The sequence below is a fragment of the Eucyclogobius newberryi genome, unplaced genomic scaffold, assembly GCF_026437365.1.
Source record: "Eucyclogobius newberryi isolate DKJ021-1_F unplaced genomic scaffold, fEucNew1.0.hap1 SCAF_11, whole genome shotgun sequence".
Taxonomy (NCBI): domain Eukaryota; kingdom Metazoa; phylum Chordata; class Actinopteri; order Gobiiformes; family Gobiidae; genus Eucyclogobius; species Eucyclogobius newberryi.
This window is the reverse complement of record NW_027315735.1, coordinates 5,589,368-5,612,222: the sequence shown is the minus strand read 5'-3', so window position 1 is coordinate 5,612,222 and position 22,855 is coordinate 5,589,368. Positions and strand designations below refer to the sequence as shown.

Here is a 22,855-nt window from a genome sequence, read left to right as displayed (position 1 = left end):
AAAGAACATCTTCATTCCGGCTTCTGCATAACCAACAATCTCAAGTTTGACAAACAAGTGGACCATGCATGCGTACACAAAGGTGGAATCTCAAATATTTCTCCTGTGAAGACACTCTCTCTCTGTCACCGATCAGTGCTATATATTATATAAGCGCAATATTATATTTTGAGTATACATCATCTGTCTGGGCCGCACTCAACATTACACAAGCCAACATATAAGGGTCGTACTGCACTATCCTTATGCACAATCAATTCAAGATATTACCAAAGACTGAAGCTGACTGACATTTTGCCCTGATGTGCTCTGGGTACAGGCTGCTCAGAGCGCTTCTCTCACTTAGACCAACAACCAAACCTAATTGTCAATTATTTTTAATTAAACTTTATTTGATTTTGTATGTATGTATTTTATTTAATTTTGTTTAATTTTATTTAATTTTATTTAATTTCATTTTATTTCATTTTATTTCATTTTATTTTTTAAATTAAACATAAAACACAAAAACAAACAGAACACGACCAAAGAATAAAAATAAAAATACAAAAAGAAAATTATGGCACAATTAAATTAAAACATTCGGTTTTGTTTTGTTTGAACTACCGAACCAAGTGGTGTGCGCCTTAACACGGCGGCGCTAGGACCCGGGGCCGGGTGGAGGGCGTAGTCTCGCGCGCGCCGGTAGAAGAGGAAGCTTGCGCCTGCTCTGTGCACCGGCGCGCGCCCACATCACATCCCCCGCGAGCTCCTCCCGAACAGAGCGGCTGCACAAGCGATGCGAGCAGGACCGGGACGCTGAGCGAGAGGAAACCCGCCTGAACTCAACCACCACAGCCCGGACACGACCCCTCCACTGCCCCGTGTGCGTGTACCCCAGCCTCGGCAGCCCCGTCTCCTCCTCCACTCACCGCCGCCCGCCTCAGCGACGCAGCCATGTCGGTGCTCGCCCTCCAGGAGTACGAGTTCGAGCGGCAGTTCAACGAGGACGAGGCTATCCGATGGATGCAGGAGAACTGGTGAGACACACGCCGACACCCTCGCGTCTGTGCCCCGGGAGAGAGAGAGCCCATGTGCGGCGGGGGGGACCTCGCGGTGACTCGGCTCGCACATGTAGCAGCGGCCGCCGGCGGGGTTAATGCTGCCGCGATCCCATTATCTCGTCCTCCGCGGCATCATCGCTAAATGTCCCCGTCTGACACTGATCGGGACACGTTGCGTAGGCCCGTGTAGCTCTGACGGTCCTGTGCGAGGTTGTACGGCCGATTACAGCACTTTGACTTTTACAGTTCTTCATTTTTTTCCCCTCCTTAATTGAACAGGTCCAGCTGATTGACCCGTCACAAGTTTAAACTATAGGCACCACCTGCTGCTTTAGAAGGAGAAATCCTAGTATCACGTTCCGTTGTGCTGAATCACGTTTAGGATGGTCTGATTTCACAAACTCCTTTTTAAACGGGATTGATGTCATCCAGACTTCCCTTAGGGCTTTATTAGGCAGGTGAGGAAAGTGTGGTGAAGAGAGGAGGACATGCAGTCAATTGTTGGAGTCAGGATTTGTACTCGCGACACTTTGAGCGTGGCCTAAAGCACTCGACCACCGGCTGCATCATCCAAACACACTTCTGTGCAAATAGAAAAAGAATGTGACCAGATTCTTTGTTTAAATTAACTCCTGTAGTGGTTCTACTACACGCGTGTCCCAGGTCTAGTTACAGGTGCCATGTGGCTACTCAGACCTACTTGTCAGAAGCATTTCTCTATTTAAGCCATAAGTAACTGAATCAAGGGATCCAATATGCATATTCAGAATACTAATTTAGAGTACGCTTTGCTTTGGTGATCCAGTTGATTTCCTAAAATCAGAGGAACATCAGTGTTTGAGCATGAGTGCATGTGGGATTTTTTCTTTCTCTAATTTCTGATCATGTTCTTTTATCTTCTGAATTGATGCATAACAAACTGTGCATCTGAAACAAACAGCAGTTTCATCCTATGTCGTGCTTTCACATTATGATTATAACTCAACATGTAAGTATTCAGGATCCACTACTCTGATTAGACCTGGTTACGTAATGCGCTACAAAACACATTTTAATGCGTGTATTCTGTAACTTCATACATTTTCAAAGTATTCTTCCCATCACTGGCCAAGAAGTAAAAAAAAAAGTGTGTTTCCGGTAACCCGACCGACCTGGATTTCAAAATATATTTTTTGTGCATATTTACTGACCGTACGTTTCGAGAATGTCAAATTGTGAGAGCGAATCCAAAATCATCTGTGGGGATTGTAAGACATGAAAGTTGCTGCACTTCTGACGGGCGCATCCATGTTTGGGCCCGTCTGCGCAGATGCTCTATGTGGTCAGTGTGCAGACTGGCAGCCATGGCGGGGGGCGACATGCACGCTCGGTGTTTCAGGGTGAAGTTATTTGGCGTGACTCTCAAAGTGCTCACATCAAGTGACAATAAGAAAAATAGTGAACGTAGAAGTCTGTAAGACATTTTTCCAATGACCACGGCACGGGGGCCGCAACAGAGCGGTAATGGCTAAAAGGTTGTCTGCTAATGGATCTTTACCTGTGGTTGGACTAGTTTAGATGTAGAGAACTATTTTATTCAATATCTGCCATAACGCCACTTCAATGCGAAGCGCTCACTTCTGAGAAAAGAAAACTGTCTGCCACACCTGTGCGAGGATTTTAAAATGTATCGACCTGAGGTTGCAGAATGTTGTCAAAGTCTCTGAGCAACACAAACCGAAGAATATCTTTCATCATCGCAGCATCGACAAAGACATTTTAGTCCTCCAGGCCAACAACAATTTAAGAGGACAGACGTGTTCTTCCAAGTGTCTAAACGCCACCTGCTGTGATGGATGTGTCCCAGGTGTCAAACATTCTCAAACTGAGGACACGGGGTCATTTCCTTGGGATCGCACACAAAACGAATGACAGTTTGGTATCGTCAAACAAGATGCTGCACCCTGTCTTAAAAATGTGAAAACCAGTTTGCAGCAGTCCACATGTATTGTTCACTTCCCTTGCGTATTCCTTGCATCCTAGTTATTCACCGCCATGAGTGTGCAAGCGGTTTGCAGTCACATTAAAGCTAACATTAGATGCATAAGATGTAGAATTAGATGCTTTTACTGTATCTCTGTGCTTGGACAAAACCGATTTCACTATTACACACAAAACAACAAATCAGGTACAGCCACTAATGTCACTCCGGGCTGACAACATTCTAACACGAAACATTCTCAAGCTTTAAAATGCTTCTGTGCTTCGGTTTGTACAGATTCACACGGATGTATTCATGGTATGAGCGAGTTGGAATGTGATGTTGTCTTTGTGTTTAATTGTTCGAGCTAGTTTGAAATGGTTCTTTAAAAGGTCTGTGATGGACATTCAACCAAAGTCTGCACAAATATGATGTGTTCGACGCTATTTGCCCTTTTAGAAAAGCTCCTAATTTTTCTAACTTCCCATGGGAAATGCTTCCAGAAGTTTCCCGTTACTGCATACAGGGTATCATTGTGCCATGGAGGAAACGTGTACTCCGTCAGGGCTTATGATGCACATGTTCTCATACATATGAAAGCTAAGCCTGTGTTGTAGTTTGTTTTTTAGCCTTGTCTTTATGTATTTTATTGTGAGGGTAGTCTTAAATGATTTGATATTTTGGGTTTGTTGCATCCCTTATGTATGAAAGTTAAAGTAGACCTATTATTAAAAATGAGCTTTAATGAGCTTGTTTTGTGATTGATTCCTGCATGTTTCAGTAAATCCTGTTTTGTCCTGCGAATGAGGCTCCAGTGCTCAAAAAATTCCTGTTTTCAACTACCCCCCTATCCCCGCCCACATCCCTGTACTTGGTTGGATTATTTGAAAAATTACTTGTGTTTGACAAGTGACACATGGAGTTGTGAAATGTCACGTAGCCACATTTTTAACATAACCTTTCAACATGTAAATGACACTGTTTGTTACACTTAAATGACTCAATCTTATCAGTTCTGCAGTTTTGAACAGGATGTAGATGGACCTGTTTCTGTTACTAAGCTGCTGTTTTAGATAAATGATCAAACTGTAAAATGATGATCTACTTATATTTACCGTTCAATACTAAGAAAAAGAAACGCATTCAAACCTGTTTATCACACACGGCCTCATCCCACTTTTGTGTTCACTTTGATCAGTCCAGATTTGTATTTAAACTAAATATAGACTGATGGATCACAGAGTCAGTTGCTGCCAGCACATTGTCATGTAATCGCCTTCCATAAATGCCACTGGTTGTGTTGGTTGTGTCTACAGTCAAACGGCATGGCATCTGAGCGTGTTTACCAAAGGCAGGTTTCCTCGGGGCATTGCACAAGTGGTTCAGATTAGCCCCTCTGAGGCTTCTGTATCGCGGCTGTGATGAGCAGCTAACATGGCTCTGGTTAACGCTGTGTGCTGCTGCTGTGTGAATGTAGGTCAGAGGCAGGCGCCAGCATCCTTCTGCACGTCCTCTGAAGGTCAACCATTATTAACATGAACATTAAAATATGAGCGACCATGATCAGAAAGAAATCCCTTTTGTATCCTGGGTTATATGTGCTACACATTACTCATCTGTCCGTGCTGTTTACATTTACATTTTAATCTTAACTCCAGAAATCTTATACTGCCACAACTTATTTCTTTAGAATTCCACATTTTCTTGACATTGTAAGTCTCCTGGACAGTCACAGGAGTAGTTTTACTGCTGAATTTAATATGTTTTTCTTTCTAAAAGAGTCACAATTTTATTTTCACAGCGAGTTGGAAAGGGGCAAAGCCTTGGTGTGTAGGAGCTGTCCATTCCCTAGTTCTGACAAGCAGCCAATTATATTCATGTTCTGATGTCTGCTGACGGAGCACCAGCCAATCAGAGGCCAGCAGATCTGTGCTGACTCTCCCTGTGTTAGCAGTGGACCGCAGCATATGGCAGACTGGGCCCAGGGCAGAGGGGCAACCAACGGCCAAAAGAAGGGGTCAGAGCCAAGTTCAGACTTTAATCAGACTTTATAGTGATCGATATCTATATAGATAGATATTAGGGGTCTGTGTAATGGATAACCGTCTCCCGCTCTCTCCATTGTCTCTTTGCATTTTACTGCAATTATTATGCATCTTGGGAAACTTTAGTGCAACTGTTATTGTGAGAAGCGTATTCATGATTACTGAGGCCAAACATTAATTTTCTTTAATTCCCATCCTCTTAACACACAGACATGGCCTTCTGAGTAGAACCAGATCCAAACCAGGTCTATGAAATGATTATCCCAGTTCTAAAGTAGATCTAAGATGTCTAGGCATTTGTCTTACTAGTTTTAAAGAAGGAATAAGCAAAATGTGGACTAAATTAAGCAAATGTTAGAACTGGAGTGGAATCCGTCTGTCACAGAAATGTAACTTTCTGAAGGAAGTTAATGGGGAAAAAAAGTATATCACATTTAGGTGTATTTCTTTTGGACTAGATTGAAGTGATAAATGGTTATATTTGCTTCTAAAATAGTCCCAATTATTTTATTGTGTATTCCAATGATATTGTGATCTAAATCACGTTTATCGATTAACCAAATCTTAAATTTTTTTATTCACAATTGGTGACCAAACATCAATCAAATATTTAATTTACTTTAATTTCCACACATTGTCATTCAGAAAGTTCATAAAACTGGTCACAAACTTGAATACCAAAGTAAATGTGATGTGGCAAGAACAGTACTTTACTTTTAGACTGTGAATTATACATTGGAATAAAGTAGTCACGATTATACTGTGACCTGATGAATCAGAATTGACTAAATAATGCTGACTGTAAAACATTCCTGAATGTTTATAAACCTTTTTAACATTTTAACTTGCACACAATAGACCCACTTGTGTACTAGTAGTAGAATATTGAGTGTGATTAAATAAAACGCACCGTACCAGTGCCACTCGTGAAAAGTTAGTCTAAACATCTTTCTTTTCAAATGGTTCCTTCAAGGTCCAAATAGTTGATGTTAGAAGAGAAAACCACTGTAGTCAAACACATAAAGGTTGACTCATTAGTGTATTTCCAGCAGATCAAAGTGTTCTGTGGCCATGTTGTGTGGCATTGTGTTCAGCTCGAGCGCAGACTGGTACATCTAACGTCTTCCCCTGACAATGCACACTGCAAACGGCTCATTGTAAATCAGCCCCGGCCATTAAAGAATACACGGAGTCGTACGTTTACCAAGACAGAACTGACCGCCGCAGGAACCTATTGGCAGGAACACTTTTGCCATATTTCTTAGGCCAGTCTAAGCTGAAAACAGATTTCCTTTCCTCTGAGGCTGCCACCCTACTCCTGGGGCCATTTAGGGCTAAACAAACAAGTGATGTGAGGTGGTGAAAGTCTTGCTGAAATTGTTGAGTGACATTATAATTAGTGCCTTTTAACGAGGGTGCCAGGAGCGACGCTAGAGAATGAACTGAACACGTGTTTGTCTCAGAGCTGGACACCACAGCCTGGCCAGCACCACAGCCTGGCCAGCACAGGGTTTGTTTATGGTGCAAGTGTGAGGGGGAGCTGTGCAAGCCTTTCCGGTCAGTAAATATCCAGAAATACAACATGATTTCCTCAAATGTCTTGTTCCGTTCTCTTTGGGGAAAAGAAAATGTTTAATTGTACAAGCGAAGTGCCCAGACTACATTATCCACATTTCAAAGTAAGTGAAGAAGTTTTTGCTTCATTTGTGAGAGGGATAAGTTAGATTCACACCAGACAAGAGGCAGTCTGTGGATAAATGTTGGAGAGGAAAAAGGGAAACTATTACAATCTTCAGTCTTTAGCCCGTTAACTTTAAACCGCTATCTATATCCAACTAGGAAAGAAAATGATAAACCTCAAAGTGTCAAACTGGGTACACTGGAAACTGGTGGAACTGGTTTTCGTGAAAGGAGTAGTCTAACCTGCTAATTTCAACTCAAGTGTAGGCTTCATGTGGAAATGCTTTCTTGTGAGGAATACATTTGGTAACCGAGCAACAATACATTTTAGCAAATGGTTTCATATGATCGAGTTCTGGTTTTCATGTTTTTAAGACTAAAAATGGCTTTGCTTCCAGCACCTTTTTAATGAGCTCTGTGCACAATGGCACGCTGGCTACTTTAGGTGTGTCATCGTAACTAGGGCTGAAACAAATTGATTGATTTAATCGCAACTAATTGATTATTGAGATGATTGTAAACTAATTGAGTAACCAAATAATTGTTATCAAGCCTTTGCAGACTCCAAAATATGAGCTGAGAGAACAGAATCTCACTGGAATCATATTTTTAGTGGTTTGAGGTATAAAATACATTCAGAATGTCCTGAATTTTCAATACTTAAGCTTAATCGTAGTCTAATTTAGTCTAAATCTCAAACTCGACGGGCCATAATAAGTCTGAACAACTAACGATTAACCAAAATAAGAATTGCTGGACTAATCGAGTTGCAAAACAATTGAGGTTTTTGCCAAGTCACTCTTAAATGAATGACTCTCAGAGTTCAGACGGGAGTGGAAGTCTCTTACTGCACAGTGAGGTAACAGAATTGGCCCGAGTGCCACTGTACACAGCCCGTTTAGACCAACATTTGTGTTCGTCAACTCATTTTACAGGGATTAAAAGGATTTGGAAGTAAATTGGATCTTATGCTGCCTTTTTCACACATCATTGCCTAGTGTAGTACTATTCTGTAAACATTGGTCATATACTTTGTCAGATCAGAGAGCTAATTCATAGTTTTGAGAGCTCCAGCTCCACGCCCTTTGTAGTCGTCTAATCGAGGCACATGGCATTTCTTTAGTCGACTGCAGCACTTCTACTGCCAATCTCCCAAGACGACGGCTCTGCCACTTGAGCCACTGTCTGCCATGTTTCCCTTCTCTGTAAACCAAACTAAGGTGAGGATGTTTGCATTTCTGCTAATGCAGACATGCAGTTGTAATGAATGCAGTTTGGTGACAAAATGTTCAGGAGGAGTCTAGCGATGATTTATGGACTTCAAACAGCACAAGAGGAATGTTTTTGTGGGTTTAAGGAGACTACTTACAAACAGGCATGAATGAAGCAAGAAAAACAAGAGTGTTTTTGATGAGGGAACAATCTTCTAACGTGATTGAAAGCCCACTATCTATTCAAGCAAGTCTATTTTATATAATACGTGATCGAAAACTAAAACTAGCACATTTGTTTTATAGTTGTTCAGCCCTAGTCATTGCCTTTGACTGGATTTGGGCTCTATGCATGTTTTTTGACAAATGTCACCGGTCACCCCTAATGGGAGCTGACTCATGGCGTAGGCTCAGGCCGACGTCAGCGATGCTCTTTGCTGTGCAGGGTGTCCAGAACGAGCTGAGCGGCCTCGGAGGTGAATGCCGTCCCCCCGGACTGCGGTCCCACTCTCCGCTCATTTGCCCCCGCATCACATTATTGTTGTCCTTAAGAAAAGCCGCCAACTTCTCTCTCGTGTGGACTGTAATTGTGCAGCGTGGAAGATCCGATTCCACTACTAGATTTAATCAATCGAAAGATAAGTCCACGCCAAGTTTCATGTTACTTAATTGGGTTTCAGGACAGATCTGATATCAAAATTAAGCAACCAGGCTGCCTCATCGCTGGGCAAACTGTGGCATAATCTTCTGAGTTCTGACCAGACACACGGCCTGATTGATCCAAAAAATATCATGTTTGCGTTTTGATATTATCGCATAGTCTTTTGCAAATGTGGCACAGGAGAGTGAAGTGATTGGATCTCTGGGCCGTCTCGTTCATTGTGATGCTAATCGTTCCTGACCAGGCCAACCCTCCTCAGGCCAAATGTTTCTTTTCTAGAACGCTCCTCTTGTTCCTATTGTCAAGACTGGTGAGGCTACAAAGCAGGATGTGGGCCAGGGCTGTAGAAATGAGAACGTTTCCTGTCCAAGCTTTAATTGCATCGTTTGTGATGATAGACTTTAATGGCTTCATTTGCTGACGAGGTGTGGTGACTTTTGATGTTTTGAAGATGTGCCAAATGTGTAATAGAGTATATTTTGTGTGATACTGCAAAAAGAGCTGATACATTTTTGTTTAAATGGATAAAATGACTTTAAACTTTGTAATCTGAGTATAAAGTAATATTTCTGCACTTGTGAGGCAAATTTTACGTATCGTATGTCTCAACTAATGCTTTTAAAGACATATTTTAGCACATTTCTGTTTGATTACTGTGGGACTCACAAAATATTATTTTCACGCATATATCAAATGTTTGTTATATTTATTCAATTGCAGGCTTTTTTTTTATTGGAAAAGCAAAAAAAACGTTGCTGGATTACTTTTCTCCATGAAGATCAATACGTTTAATGTCACTGTGGAACATTCCAGGCATCTTCATGGAAACACTACGGATCTTTCTGATATCTGCCCCTTTGTAAATCTAAAATACTTAAATGTAGATTAGTTTTATGGTTAACCAATGTATTCATTAAAAGCTTAAGCATAACATTTTGATTAGCTAATTTGCACATTTTCTTGCAATACACAATTCCTCCACCAGAGAGCGTGCAAGGGCCTGATGCCTCCTGTGCTGGATGGATTTATCTCAGAAAAACTGATTTGATTCTGCAATGTTTCTGGACCAACATTAATCCTACATGGTTTATTTAACTTGGATCTCATGGTAGTGAAGAAAACCAAATTCAGCTCTTTGAATCTGTCCATCTTTAACAGCTCAAGCTAAGGTAAGCAGCTAACACTAGCAACTTTACACCCACTCTTTATTTAAGATTGGTTTATTCATAACTATGCTTAAACACCACGTTTAAACAGTGTTTATATCTTACTTTAATACATTTGTGTTGTGCTTTTCCACTGCTATGTGATTATTCTTACAATGACACAACTCGTCATTGGGCTAAAAAAACAAAACGATGCGTTAATCGATTTAACCGATTGATTATATGAAAGAAAACTCCTTCATCCCTAATGTAAAGGGTTGACTTGCTGCTGCCTCTCTTGTTTTCTCTTAGTGTCCTTATTTGTAGATGCTGAGACAGTTGGACAGTTGCATGGGTCACACGTGGAGACGGCTTGTTGTCGGTCAGTGCCTGCTTGGATCAGAACATTGTGTCGAGGGCCTTTGCCTGCCTTAAACACAGTACTTCCCCATTGTTCTACTGTTTACATTCATGCTTAATGCCGTGTAAATACAGGCTGTAGCATTTTGTGATTCTTAAAACTCCAATAATCTGTAGAGAAATGAGTCAAATTACCGTAATTGACCTTAATTGCGGCCAACCTCCCACAAATGGCTTGATCCCAGACTAAACCATGTATAAAACCTGCAGTTCCAAGAGTTTATGGTCATATTTCTCAACTTTTATGTGGCATTTGCCTTTATAATCTGGCTGTGTACACAATCACAAATTTCAAAACGATTTATGTTGAAGACTAGGGCTGCAACGATTAACTAATTGTACAAAAAAAAAAATAAACATTTGATTTAAAAAAAAAAAAAAAAAATTTTGATCTGAAACTAAAAATGTTTGTCTCATTTTAATATCTGGACAATACAGACTTTAAAACACAAGTACGGTAAATAATTTTTTATAACCGACACTGCAACATTATCTAATCAAAATGTAAACACAAAATTCAATTCATCATAACACACTTTACATAAATCTCTTTTAGAAACTTTCCGTCACCATATATCAACCTTAATTAATTTGTTAATGCACAGCTTTGCAGACTCATCCTCACCGTTGCGTAACAGGTAGAGCTCTAGAGGAGAGGAGCGGCTAATGCAAATACTCCCATTATCAGCGGGGGAGGGTGTGGCCGGGTGCCCTACATCCTACATGCGATACGAGTGATGGGCACGGCAGTAACGTCGGGCAATGTTTGCGGTTGACGTTAGGAGCGGAGGCTTTTGTTTGGTTTTTCACAGGATAAGCAGAAGTTTGGGAGTAAATCCAGTCTGATAAGTCTGTGAGTGAGTGGGCCTTCACCCACTTGCACTAATGTCATTTCACACTGATTCTATTATGTTAGAGGAGCTTTATTTTATTAGTGCAAGGCATCAGTCGGAAGGACAGGAGATGGAAAGAGATAAGATGCAAGTCATTTCAGTACATGACATGATGGAGCTGGGCAATTTTCCTAACTCATGTATTTTAAAGCATCAAGGTTACATTTCTGAAACATTCATGAAACTTGTCCCCCTTTTTTCTGCAGTGCCATTTAACAAAAAAATCTTTAAATTGTGCAAACAATAATTCTATATCGGCATAATTCCTTTCAACACGCGTATGTACGTTGTGATGTCATGTTGCATAATTATACCTCATCATAATTCTGCTCATACTACATAGTATTTATCGACTCCGACGGTCCCTCATCTGCCTGAAGAGTGGGTCCAGCTCCAGTCTCCTTGTGTCCGTCTGTCCTTCTGTGAGAGTCGGATCTCTCCTTCACTGGAACTCCTCCAGGTTTCTACGCTTTTTTCCCAAAGAGGTTTTTTTTTGTAGTTTTTCCTGGCCGAGAAGGAGAGTCTAAGGACCGAGGACCCTGGGACATTGTCCCTCGCCACCACAGACATTGTTGATTCATTTCTCCCTGTGGCCCTCAGAGGCAACTGTTGTGATTTTGGGCCTTACAAAAATAAATTGATTTGATTTTTGCCACTAGATACTAAACTATAAGCCTGTAAATCCAGGTCATGTGTCCAGCAGCCAATGGGATTATTTTGCTCCGGTGAGTAGGCGTGTCCTATGGTACAGGGCCTGTATGATAATAAGGGATCCACCCATACCACGTGTGGCCCTTCTGAAGTCATGCCTCCTCCCTGTGTGTGTACTGCCTGGTGTGGTGGTAGAATCTGCCCCAGGATAAAACGACACTACAATACTACAAATTTATAAAAGAATGGTTAGCGTTAAGTCGTTTTCTGGTTATCAACATTTCAGAATGATTTCTTGTGACCACTGCTGCTTGTACCTTGCAGACTATGGCACTAGCTAATGTATGTCACAGCACAGTTATTTGCTGCAGATAATGGCAGGACATAGCCATTTTCCGACTGTAGCGAGCGCTGGAGGTGATCCAAACCCTTTCACGTGTCAGGAGATGATCTGTGTGGAGTTCTGTGAATTCACACCCAGGTCTCAGATGGATTCCTGGACATTGCGGCTGGGCCCCTCCCAGCAGCAGCTTCGGACAGGCCCGTGGATCTCTGCTGCAGAAGAGTTGTGCTCTCAATAACACTTTAAGTAGTGATATAAGGAATAAACGAGGAATTTGGTGGAGAAAATGTTTGTATTCTTTTACTTATGTTGTAGAGCTGCATGATTTGAGAAAAATATCTAATTGCAATTGTGATTACATTTGCGATTGTTTTAATAGGTTTCAGAATTGACCAAAAAATGTTGTATTTCAGAGCAGCTGTTTTTGTGCAGAATACATTTCAGTTTCAGGATATTTTGGATATTGAGGACATTTTTGGTACTTTTGGATGATACCATTTTTGAAGTAATCAGACTGGATCGCCGTCACTGCTGGGCCTGTCACAATACCACATTTTGAAGTACAAATATTGAACGTCCTTATCACATAAAGCAGGATACAGCGTCGTTACAAAGCACGAGCTGCAACAAATACAAATTTAATGAAGTGAAACTTGGGCATGAGTCACTTAGCAATCAACTGCTCAAAAAAAAAGACTATAGACAATAAATGTTGAACCTCATTATTATTCCATATATAATTGAACGATTGGTTAATATATTGAGATAATGTATATTTCTCCCAAATAATTTTTGTTTTTGAATAATTAAACTGCTAATTTACTATTTTCCCACTCCTTTTCATTTAATTCTTGCACTTTTCTGGCTGCTGTGCTCCAGCCCCGAGTGCAATGCAAGAAGGGTGAGCATGCGTGACCTTTTGACCTTTCCAGACGGGTGAGTTGTGTGATGTAATGTGGTCCTGGGGCAGCATCACTACCCTGTCCTGTGAAGGGGCCATGGCATGAGACTACCTCGGCTCTTCAGGTGCATCAAAAGGCCTCTGTCTGTGAACTCTCTTTATGCTTTTATTGAATTTCTCCTGCCCATAAGTCAATCTATTCTTTGGTTGGTTAAATTTTAAAAAAGGCTAGTATTGTAATAGTTTTGGGAACACAGTGAACCCTCGTTTATCGCGGGGGTTACGTTCCAAAAAGAACCCGCGATAGGCGAAATCCGTGAAGTAGAAACCTTATTTTTTTTAGTTATTATACAATGAAATACTCCATAAAACATTGAAACAAGGAACAAAACCTTTTTACAGGCCCAAGCATTTGTTTAACAAATAAAAGTACTGTATAAACGTTTGTTGTTGTTTTTTAAGTTTAACTTTTTCTGCGATAGTTTCATCTTCCCCTGCCTATTGGGCCCGACCGCAAGTGCCTTTTGTTAGTTTCTTAAGTTTCACTTCTCATGCCTGACAGCTAGGGGGCAATACTGTTCTGTTTACCTGTATTACGTGTCTAGGTGGCACCGAGGGAGACGTTGTTGTGTTTAACGTGGTGTTCGCTAAATAAATGAACCAAACCTAAAGTGGAGTTATCATTTGGACTAACACCTTTGTCGGTGCAGAACGTTTTGTCAACATTGTGTGTGTCAATAACGGTGTAACGTTATTGACACACAGGTAGAGAAGACGCGGAGAGACTGTTTAGCCAATCAGAATGCAGAACACAATGCATGATGCAAATCCGTGAAGCAGCGAGACCGTGAAAAGTGAACCGAGTTATAGCGAGGGATCACTATATACAAAATGAGAATATTGAGTTTATAGTGTGTGTCAAAAAATAAGTAGGTTGAAAGCTCTCATTCATTTCACATAAAGTTTGTTTAAAAGTGAAACATCACATCAAAGCATCTCTGACACAGACCACACCCCACCCGTGTGGCCTGGTTTGACCTCCTGACCTCCTTTTAAAACCCAGTCAGTCGGTCCAAACGTGCTGGACTTGAACTTCTTTATCTCCATGGAAACAAGCAGGTGATAACTGCAAGTCAGGGGTCTTGTTTGTTGTAATTGAATACTGTAAATGCAAGTTGTGTAATTGAATGTCATGCTGTGGAACAACAAGGCAATAACATCGCCATGGAGACGGTCCAACAGAAAAGTCCATTCAGTTTTTGTTCAATATCTGAACTTTTATCAATATAAACAATAACTCTTACTCCAGAAAGACTGGAGAGTTGTTTTCTCTTGTCAGTGTCTCCCTTAGTTACCCTTAATGTTTGCAGCCTTTACAACTTCAACCAGCACTTTGGATTTGTCAGCTCTGTTCAGTCCAGCCTGTTGTGACCTCAGAAGTGACCTCAGAAGTGACCCCAGATGTGTGGGCTTTACTGTTGTGTTTCCCTCAGCGTTAGTTTGGCCTTATTCTGCACTCAATCCGTCAAGTCACGCCATCTGCACTTTTTAATTGGGCTCAGCACAGGGAAAAGTCCGATTCTGTTGTGCCAGCCGTTGTTTTCAGCACAGCTCCACTTTATGTGACGGTGCATTAAACGTGCCCCGCCCACCAGGCTGGGGGCGGCCGGTGGGGGCTCCCTTTGTATTATCCTCGTGATTAGGGATGGTACTGATGCCTGAGAGCCAGTTTGTTGCGCTTCCATGGCCCATAACTCATATTTGCCACTGATGTAAAGATTTGGAAATCTCCTGCAAGTCCCACACATGATCGAAGAAGTTTGTGTTGGTTATAATGCATTTATATTTACACATTTGTGTAAAGATCCAGCCACGGAAGAGCATTGAAGCTACTGTTTTAGTGCTGCCTGGTGGTCCAATGGTCTAAGCAGCTGCACATATGTGACTACTGTATGTTTGGGTTAACCCTGTATATTGTCCTGCACCTGAGCCTGCAGTGCTCACCTACCCCCTATCCCCGCCCACACCCCTGGACTTAATTGGCATGTTTTGAAAAATGACGAGTGAGTTTTTATGGAGTTCTGAAATGTCACGTCTTTTCAAACCTAAAAACGTGTACATGACAATGTGCTGCTCGTTACAGTGTAATGACACTATGAAGAGGCGGGGCTTTTGAACAGGAAGTCACTGACATGCTTCTGTTAGTTTGATGAATATTGTGGTTTACACCTGTACATGTGTGAAATGATAATGATCTACTTGTATTTACAGTTCAATACTAAATACTTTACAAAGAAAATCTAAAATATCTAAAGCTAAATATCAGATTATTGTACACTTAGAATGAGAATGTTCTGATCACAATACACATATTGGCACAGATATATTGTAAATGTAATATGAATATTTGATTTTATAAAGACAAAGGATCTATTGATTATTTAGGGAGTTAATAATGGTTGGTTCCTCTCACAATATTTGCAACATTAAAGTGAGATTTTGTGAGCTCGAGTGCCTACAGAAGATTAAATCTAAAGGGGGCTCCTGGCACCGAGGTTATGTCAAGGTCAAACCAAAAACTGCATTGAAAACCCAGGAACATGTAGTTAAACATCCAGCTGTGGTTAATAATAATGTGAATGAAACTGTTAAAATAACACTAATCCATATTCTTTCTTTGTGTGTGCAGGAAGAAGTCTTTTCTGTTCGCGGCTCTGTACGCTGCTTTTATCCTGGGGGGCCGCCATATCATGAAGCAGAGGGAGAAGTTTGAGCTGAGGAAACCTCTGGTGCTGTGGTCTCTCACTCTGGCTCTTTTCAGGTAAACTCCGGCTGCTTCATATTTGTCACTAATGAGCTCAAATAAGGCTCTAATGTTTGCTGTCTCTGCAGTATATTTGGTGCTGTCCGCACAGGGAGCTACATGACCTTCATCCTGATGGGCAAAGGCCTAAAACAGTCCGTTTGTGACCAAAGCTTCTATAACGGACCGGTCAGCAAGTTCTGGGCTTATGCCTTTGTTCTTAGTAAAGCCCCAGAGCTTGGTAAGTCCACATTTCACATGATTTATTATCTGTCCTTTTGAGTAGCTTTAGTCTGAACTCTACTGCAGACTTTGCGCCACGCCCGCTTGTTCATGCCGGAGTCTCAGCTCTCAGAAGCTGTGAGTGCAGGAACACCATGGGCCACAGTGGGGCGCTAGAGGGAATGTGTCCATAGGCAAGACCCTTCACCGCGTGTGTGTGTGTGTTCGCGTGTGTGTGTGTGTTCGCGTGTGTGTGTGTTCGCGTGTGTGTGTGTGTATGTTCGTGTGTGTATGTTCGTGTGTGTATGTTCGTGTGTGTATGTTCGTGTGTGTATGTTCGTGTGTGTGTGTTCGCGTGTGTGTGTGTTCGCGTGTGTGTGTGTTCGCGTGTGTGTGTGTTCGCGTGTGTGTGTGTTCGCGTGTGTGTGTGTTCGCGTGTGTGTTCGCGCGTGTGTGTTCGCGCGTGTGTGTTCGCGCGTGTGTGTTCGCGCGTGTGTGTTCGCGCGTGTGTGTTCGCGCGTGTGTGTTCGCGCGTGTGTGTTCGCGCGTGTGTGTTCGCGCGTGTGTGTTCGCGCGTGTGTGTTCGCGCGTGTGTGTGTTCGCGCGTGTGTGTGTTCGCGCGTGTGTGTGTTCGCGCGTGTGTGTGTTCGCGCGTGTGTGTGTTCGCGCGTGTGTGTGTTCGCGCGTGTGTGTGTGTGTGTGTTCGCGCGTGTGTGTGTGTGTGTGTGTGTGTTCGCGCGTGTGTGTGTGTGTGTGTGTGTGTTCGCGCGTGTGTGTGTGTGTGTGTTCGCGTGTGTGTGTGTGTGTGTGCTCGCGCGTGTGTGTGTGTGTGTGTGCTCGCGCGTGTGTGTGTGTGTGTGCTCGCGCGTGTGTGTGTGTGCTCGCGCGTGTGTGTGTGTGTGCTCGCGCGTGTGTGTGTGTGTGTGTGCTCGCGCGTGTGTGTGTGTGCTCGCGCGTGTGTGTGTGTGTGCTCGCGCGTGTGTGTGTGTGTTCGCGCGTGTGTGTGTGTGCTCGCGCGTGTGTGTGTGTGCTCGCGCGTGTGTGTGTGTGCTCGCGCGTGTGTGTGTGTGCTCGCGCGTGTGTGTGTGTGCTCGCGCGTGTGTGTGTGTGCTCGCGCGTGTGTGTGTGTGCTCGCGCGTGTGTGTGTGTGCTCGCGCGTGTGTGTGTGTGCTCGCGCGTGTGTTCGCGTGTGTGTGTGTGTTCGCGTGTGTGTGTGTGTTCGCGTGTGCTCGCTCACACTACAATAGGATGCAGACTGCACAGTTTAATTGTGACCCTAAGAGCTGCTTTTACTGTTCTGAGGCAAAACAAGCCATACTTTCTTACTGGGGAAAATGTCATGGACCCTTTGTCTGTATTTGAGTTGTGTACCGTGTCCGTCCACAGGCGACACCCTGTTCATCGTCCTCCGTAAGCAGAAACTGATCTTCCTGCACTGGTACCACCACATCACGGTGCTGCTGTACTCCTGGTACTCCTACAAGGACATGGTGGCCGGAGGCGGCTGGTTCATGACCATGAACTACCTGGTCCATGCCGTCATGTACTCCTACTACGCCCTGAGAGCCGCCGGCTTCAAGGTGTCCCGCAAGTTCGCCATGTTCATCACCATCACCCAGATCACCCAGATGCTGATGGGCTGCGTGGTTAACTACCTGGTCTACTCGTGGATGCAGCAGGGCCAAGAGTGCCCGTCCCACATGCAGAACATCGTGTGGTCCTCCCTCATGTACCTCAGCTACTTTGTGCTCTTCGTGCAGTTCTTCTACGAGGCCTACATCACCCAGTCTAAGAAAATGTCTGCGGTCGCCAAGAAGAAAGACTAAATGAATGCCCAATCTTACAATGAGGAAAGAAGAGGGACGTAAAGAGAGCAGGGTCCAGTGACTTGAATTCTGTCGAAGGGTTTGAGTGAAGGGAAGGAGAGTTGTGCTTGAGCCGTGTAACGTGCAGATGTGAAGCCGCCATAAGGGGAAGTCTCTGGAGGTGGCTGAGGAAAAGCCATTGTGACTTGTTTTTAAATTGGGGAGTCGGGTGTTTGTAAGTGAAAAGGTAGTTCTGAGCTCTTTTACTGTAGACTGTCTGCACACTCCTAGTTTCCAGTTTACCCAGCATCGTCTCGAATGCAATTAAGACCGGATCATTCTAGACGAAAACCACCATTCATCCTGTTGGTCAAGCTTTGACGCGTGCGAACTCTCTACAGTAAAGACAAACGGCTAAGAAGTCAAACTATTTACATATTATTAAAATGATCTTATATAAATTAATGTTTAATCTTTACAAATATTTTAACATTTTAAAAACCTCCACAAATAAAGAGAATATTTCATTTGCCATCATCCCGTCTCCTGATGCGGATGAGCGGGCGTCCTGTAGTGTCTGTCCTGTGCGTTTGTCTTAATGTAGAATCTGTGGAGTCGTTTGGGGCGGTTCCCGTGAGCCGAGGGTCAAGCGCACCGCGTGTGTCGTACATTGCACAAGGCAATGTTTTCTCAGGTCTTAGGTTCTAAATATAATATGCATATCAAGAAGAAGTGGGTCTGAACATCTATGCCGGTGGATGTGTCCTTTCCACCGCCGGTCGCCCGTCGGTCGCCCGTCGGTCGCCCGTCGGTCGCCCGTCGGTCGCCCGTCGGTCGCGCGTCGGTCGTGTCATGCATTCCAGTCTACAGCGTGCGTCGTGCGTACCGACTTCCTGCCGCCGCACCCTTAGACCTCTCGTGTCTTTTCTCCGCACACTGATCAGAGACGAGACACAGTGGCGTAAACTTGCACATTTGCAACGAACACACTCTTATCTTACGGCGGACGCGCGGGAATCCAACTGGAGACTGGGCGAAGTGGGTGTGAATCGGCTTTTTTTTGCGCCGCGGATCATTCATCCCGATAAGGTTGCGTCGTGGCAACCCATATGAAAGCTGAATGAAGGCGTGTCTAAATGTGGGCCTGATTGAACCATGCCTGATGTGCTCCTTGTGTGAAAACCACAGATATTACAGATACTTTAGTAAAGGATTTCAGACTGTGTGTTTACCAGTACAAGTCACAAACACAATAGTACACGGGCTGTACTTCTATTCGGGTGAGGGATGAAAAAATTGGGATGATTGCCTTAGAATACAACATTTTTCATTAGTATTTGGATCTTTTTGATTTGCCGGACGTCCCCAGTGAAGCCCATAATAAAGGTAAACTGTTGTGCAGCTCGTTTGTTTGGCTTGAGCACATGGAAACACACTCTCTGACTCCCAAACTCTCTAAGGTCTGTTCTGCGGATGCAAAGGACTGAAATGGAAGACGAACCAAACGAGTGAAAAAACCAAACCGTGCTATTGTCAAAGAAGTGTTAAACGTACATGTACTTTTATCCGTCTGTTGTGCTGAACTACTGTAAACACAAAGCCACACGTATGAACAAAGCCTGTGACGTGGTGACCTTGACATGGCTTACACATGTTCTGTTGGTGCTCAGGTGGAGGTGGGGAACAACTTTAGAAAGTGTCCTTGGTGTACAAATGTCCACAGTGAAACAAAGAAGGGCTTCGCTCGATCACATAATGTAGGCTTAGGCCTTAAATCCTACAGTACAATATGTGTTCTGGCCTCCACCTGTAGAGCAAATGTGCTATTAATGTCATTGTTTAATTTAAATAAATTTCCTATAAAATAAGACTGGTTTTTACTTTAGCTTCTGAGGACTTTGTTTTATGGGCAAGTTACTGGTAGATAATCAACAGACCAAAACTGTTTCTCACTAAATATCAGTAAGTGCAACTATTTTCTTTATTTTCATGTCCTGATTATAATTGGGGGAAATGTATAGTATAAATTTGGCCCACAGATCATCTCTAGACAAAAGCTGGACACTTTTTTTTTATTGCAGTTTTAATTTGAAAATGGCTTTGTTCAACTCTAAAATCAGAGTTGCCTTCACTGCTGTTTCATTGTCAAAGCAACAGCGCCACCTGCTGTAAAGGCTTGTGGTAGCAGTACTTGAAAGTGTAGTTATATTTTAAACCACTGGAGAGCAGAATCTCATCCAAAATGTGGTCTAAAAGGAAAAAAGACCAACACTGGCTTTCAAATGAATCACCACAACATTTTACACAGAATAGTGTCCGTTTGGGTTTGAACATATTTTCATTTGGTTTAGGCTTTGCTTGGTAATTATCTTTTATTGTAAAAGATAATTACCAATTTAATTCAGCTATTAAGTTATTTTATGTATTTCTAATCAGTACAGACTTACTTCATACAGGGATGTTTATTAGCATTTACATATTTCTTCCCAAACTCGGTTACTTAATGGCTTCTTTAGTTTCTTTGCTTCTCTAACCATTCGGGACAGTTTTATATACTACACCAGGATGTTTTTTGTCTGTTTGTTTTATAATATTAATGCCAGATTCAAGCAAAGTGTGAACAGAAATAAAGGGCCTAAGATAAAACCTGCCACCCATTTACAACGCCATCCCCAGACCCGAACAAAGAAAAGTTCACTCTTTAAGGTGGTTTGATGGACTTATATGGGACACATGAAGATAATTTACCTTTTATGAGTTTTTCTTGTCACAACAGTGTTTTCTCATCATTAGTTTAATATTCTTGCTCTGCATTTGAGGCTCGAGTGTTAGTGCTTGTTTCACCTACCCCCTATCTCCGCCCACTACTGCGTACTTGCTATTAGATTAATAAAAAAAAAACAATACAACCGTTAATGAAGGGTTAAAAAAAGAAAAGTAAACAATTTGTTACTGTGAAGTGTAACTGAAGAGGCGGGGCTTATCAGTTCTGCAGGTTTGAACAGGAAGTCCATTATCGAGCCGTTTTAGATCAAGTGCGGTTTACAATGACAACAACATAATGTAAAGTAGTGATAAAATAATATAAAATGCCCCCCAAAATGAGCATAACATGTCTTTAACATAAACAATGTTAGGGTGTGTTACTGTAGTTTGTGTAGTTATAGCTCCGCCCTTCAGACACTTAAACCAGATCATCAGAAGTGGAGAAGGATGAGGGAGAACAGGGTGAACAGGTGAACAAGGGTGAACAGGTGAACAGGGTGTCGCCAAATGTATTCACTCTGAGAAACGTCCAGTTGACAGAATCCAACCTTCCTTTGTTTTGGCTATTTCTAGAATGTTTCCACCAGAGAATGAAATTATACAGCATTAGTCTGAGGTACACATGACACACAAACACACACATAAACACACTCACAAACGCACACAACACACATGAACACACCCAAACACACATGAACACTCACCTGAACACACAAAATCACACACCTAAACACACACAACCACACATAAACACACATAAACAAACACAAAAACACATAAACAAACCCAAACACACACACACACACACATACACACACCTAAACACACATGAACACTCGCATAAACACACAAAATCACACACTGTGATAAAATGTAAATATGTGATTATATTTCTGTGATGTATTTTATCTGCATAATAGGGTTATATTATCTGCATCATTAGTCTAAGAGAAAAACAGCATGTGTGACAAACTGCATTTGTTTGTGAAGGTGTCGTAAAGATGGAGCAGAGAATGTTTATCCTAGGGAGGGGGGGTAACACCCCAGGGGAGAATGGGTAAAACATTCACCAAGGCTTTATCTCTAAGGAAAAATACCAGACTGTTGTAAAAGACAAGTGCCTTGATGTGAAGCTGACCAATGAGAAATGTGACCCGCCTATTCAATAATTTCTAATAAAACCAACCTGCATGAGAAAAAACGGCGTGAGACGAAGGAGGGACCCGGTTTCTCCCATGCATGCCACACAAAAGTCTTGATGTTTCTGTGTCGTTTCATATTCTAAGTTGAATTGTGTTCTCTGTGTGTTAAGGAATTGCATTGGTGTACAGTGATCCCTCGCTATATCGCGGTTCACTTTTTGCGGTCTCGCTGCTTCGCGGATTTTCATCATGCATTGTGTTCTGCATTCTGATTGGCTAAACACGGGCTCTCCGCGTCTTCTCTACCTGTGTGTCAATAACGTTATGGATTAATATGTACACGTACGTAAAACCGCTTGCCAAATTGAAGTTTGCGAGGCCGGTATAATAACTGTAAAAAAATAAAGGTTTCTACTTCACGGATTTCGCCTATTTGTTTGTTTGTTTTGGAACGTAACCCCCGCGATAAACGAGGGTTCACTGTATGTCTCATTTCTTGACATAAACACACACAATACACATAAACAACACACACACACACACACACAGACATACATAAACACACACACACACACACACACAGACATACATAAACACACACACACACACACACACAGACATACATAAACACACACACACACACACAAACTCGGGTCTGTTTAATGCTGTTGTTAAGAATACATAAAACCTCGTGGGTGATTTCGGGATGTGGTTTTATTAAGAAGAGAGTTACAATAGTGAAATATGCACCGTCTACACAATCATTTACTTTCTCTCTTATATTGCATTTCATTCCCTTTCTTCACTTGATCCCATTTGATCCCATTTGATCCCTGGATCAGTCCTGGAATGTTCCGGTCTTGTTGGGAAAGCTGAAATGAAGGTGATGTGACTTTTCCGGTGGAGGGTCGTTTCATGCCCTCTCCCACCTGCTCGTCTCCATAGAGATGTCATTGTTTTGCCTGGAATGTTCCACAGTGTGACAAGCAGGCCTAACCAAGCTACAAGTCAGATCTGTGGAGAGGCAAGCCCGCTCTCAGTAAGAAATCTCTTTTTTTTGCAACAAAAATAATGAACAATAAAACAATACAAGTGAGATATGTTTAATGTCATACTGTGGGACATTCCTGATAGAGCACTAACATCTCCATGGAGACGAGGGCT

General features: G+C 42.5%; 1 protein-coding gene across 1 annotated transcript in view; it reads left to right on the top strand.

The window, feature by feature from the left end:
• Positions 1-811: 811 nt before the first annotated feature.
• Positions 812-22,855, top strand: part of elovl6 (ELOVL fatty acid elongase 6) — a 557,878-nt gene continuing 535,834 nt past the window's right edge. Inside the window, exons 1-4 of the mRNA XM_072435223.1 lie at positions 812-1,019; positions 15,643-15,774; positions 15,846-15,997; positions 17,365-17,842. Of these exons, the coding sequence (XP_072291324.1) occupies positions 937-1,019; positions 15,643-15,774; positions 15,846-15,997; positions 17,365-17,804 (807 nt within the window). The 5' untranslated portion in view covers positions 812-936 and the 3' untranslated portion in view covers positions 17,805-17,842. The remainder of the gene's footprint in view (positions 1,020-15,642; positions 15,775-15,845; positions 15,998-17,364; positions 17,843-22,855) is intronic.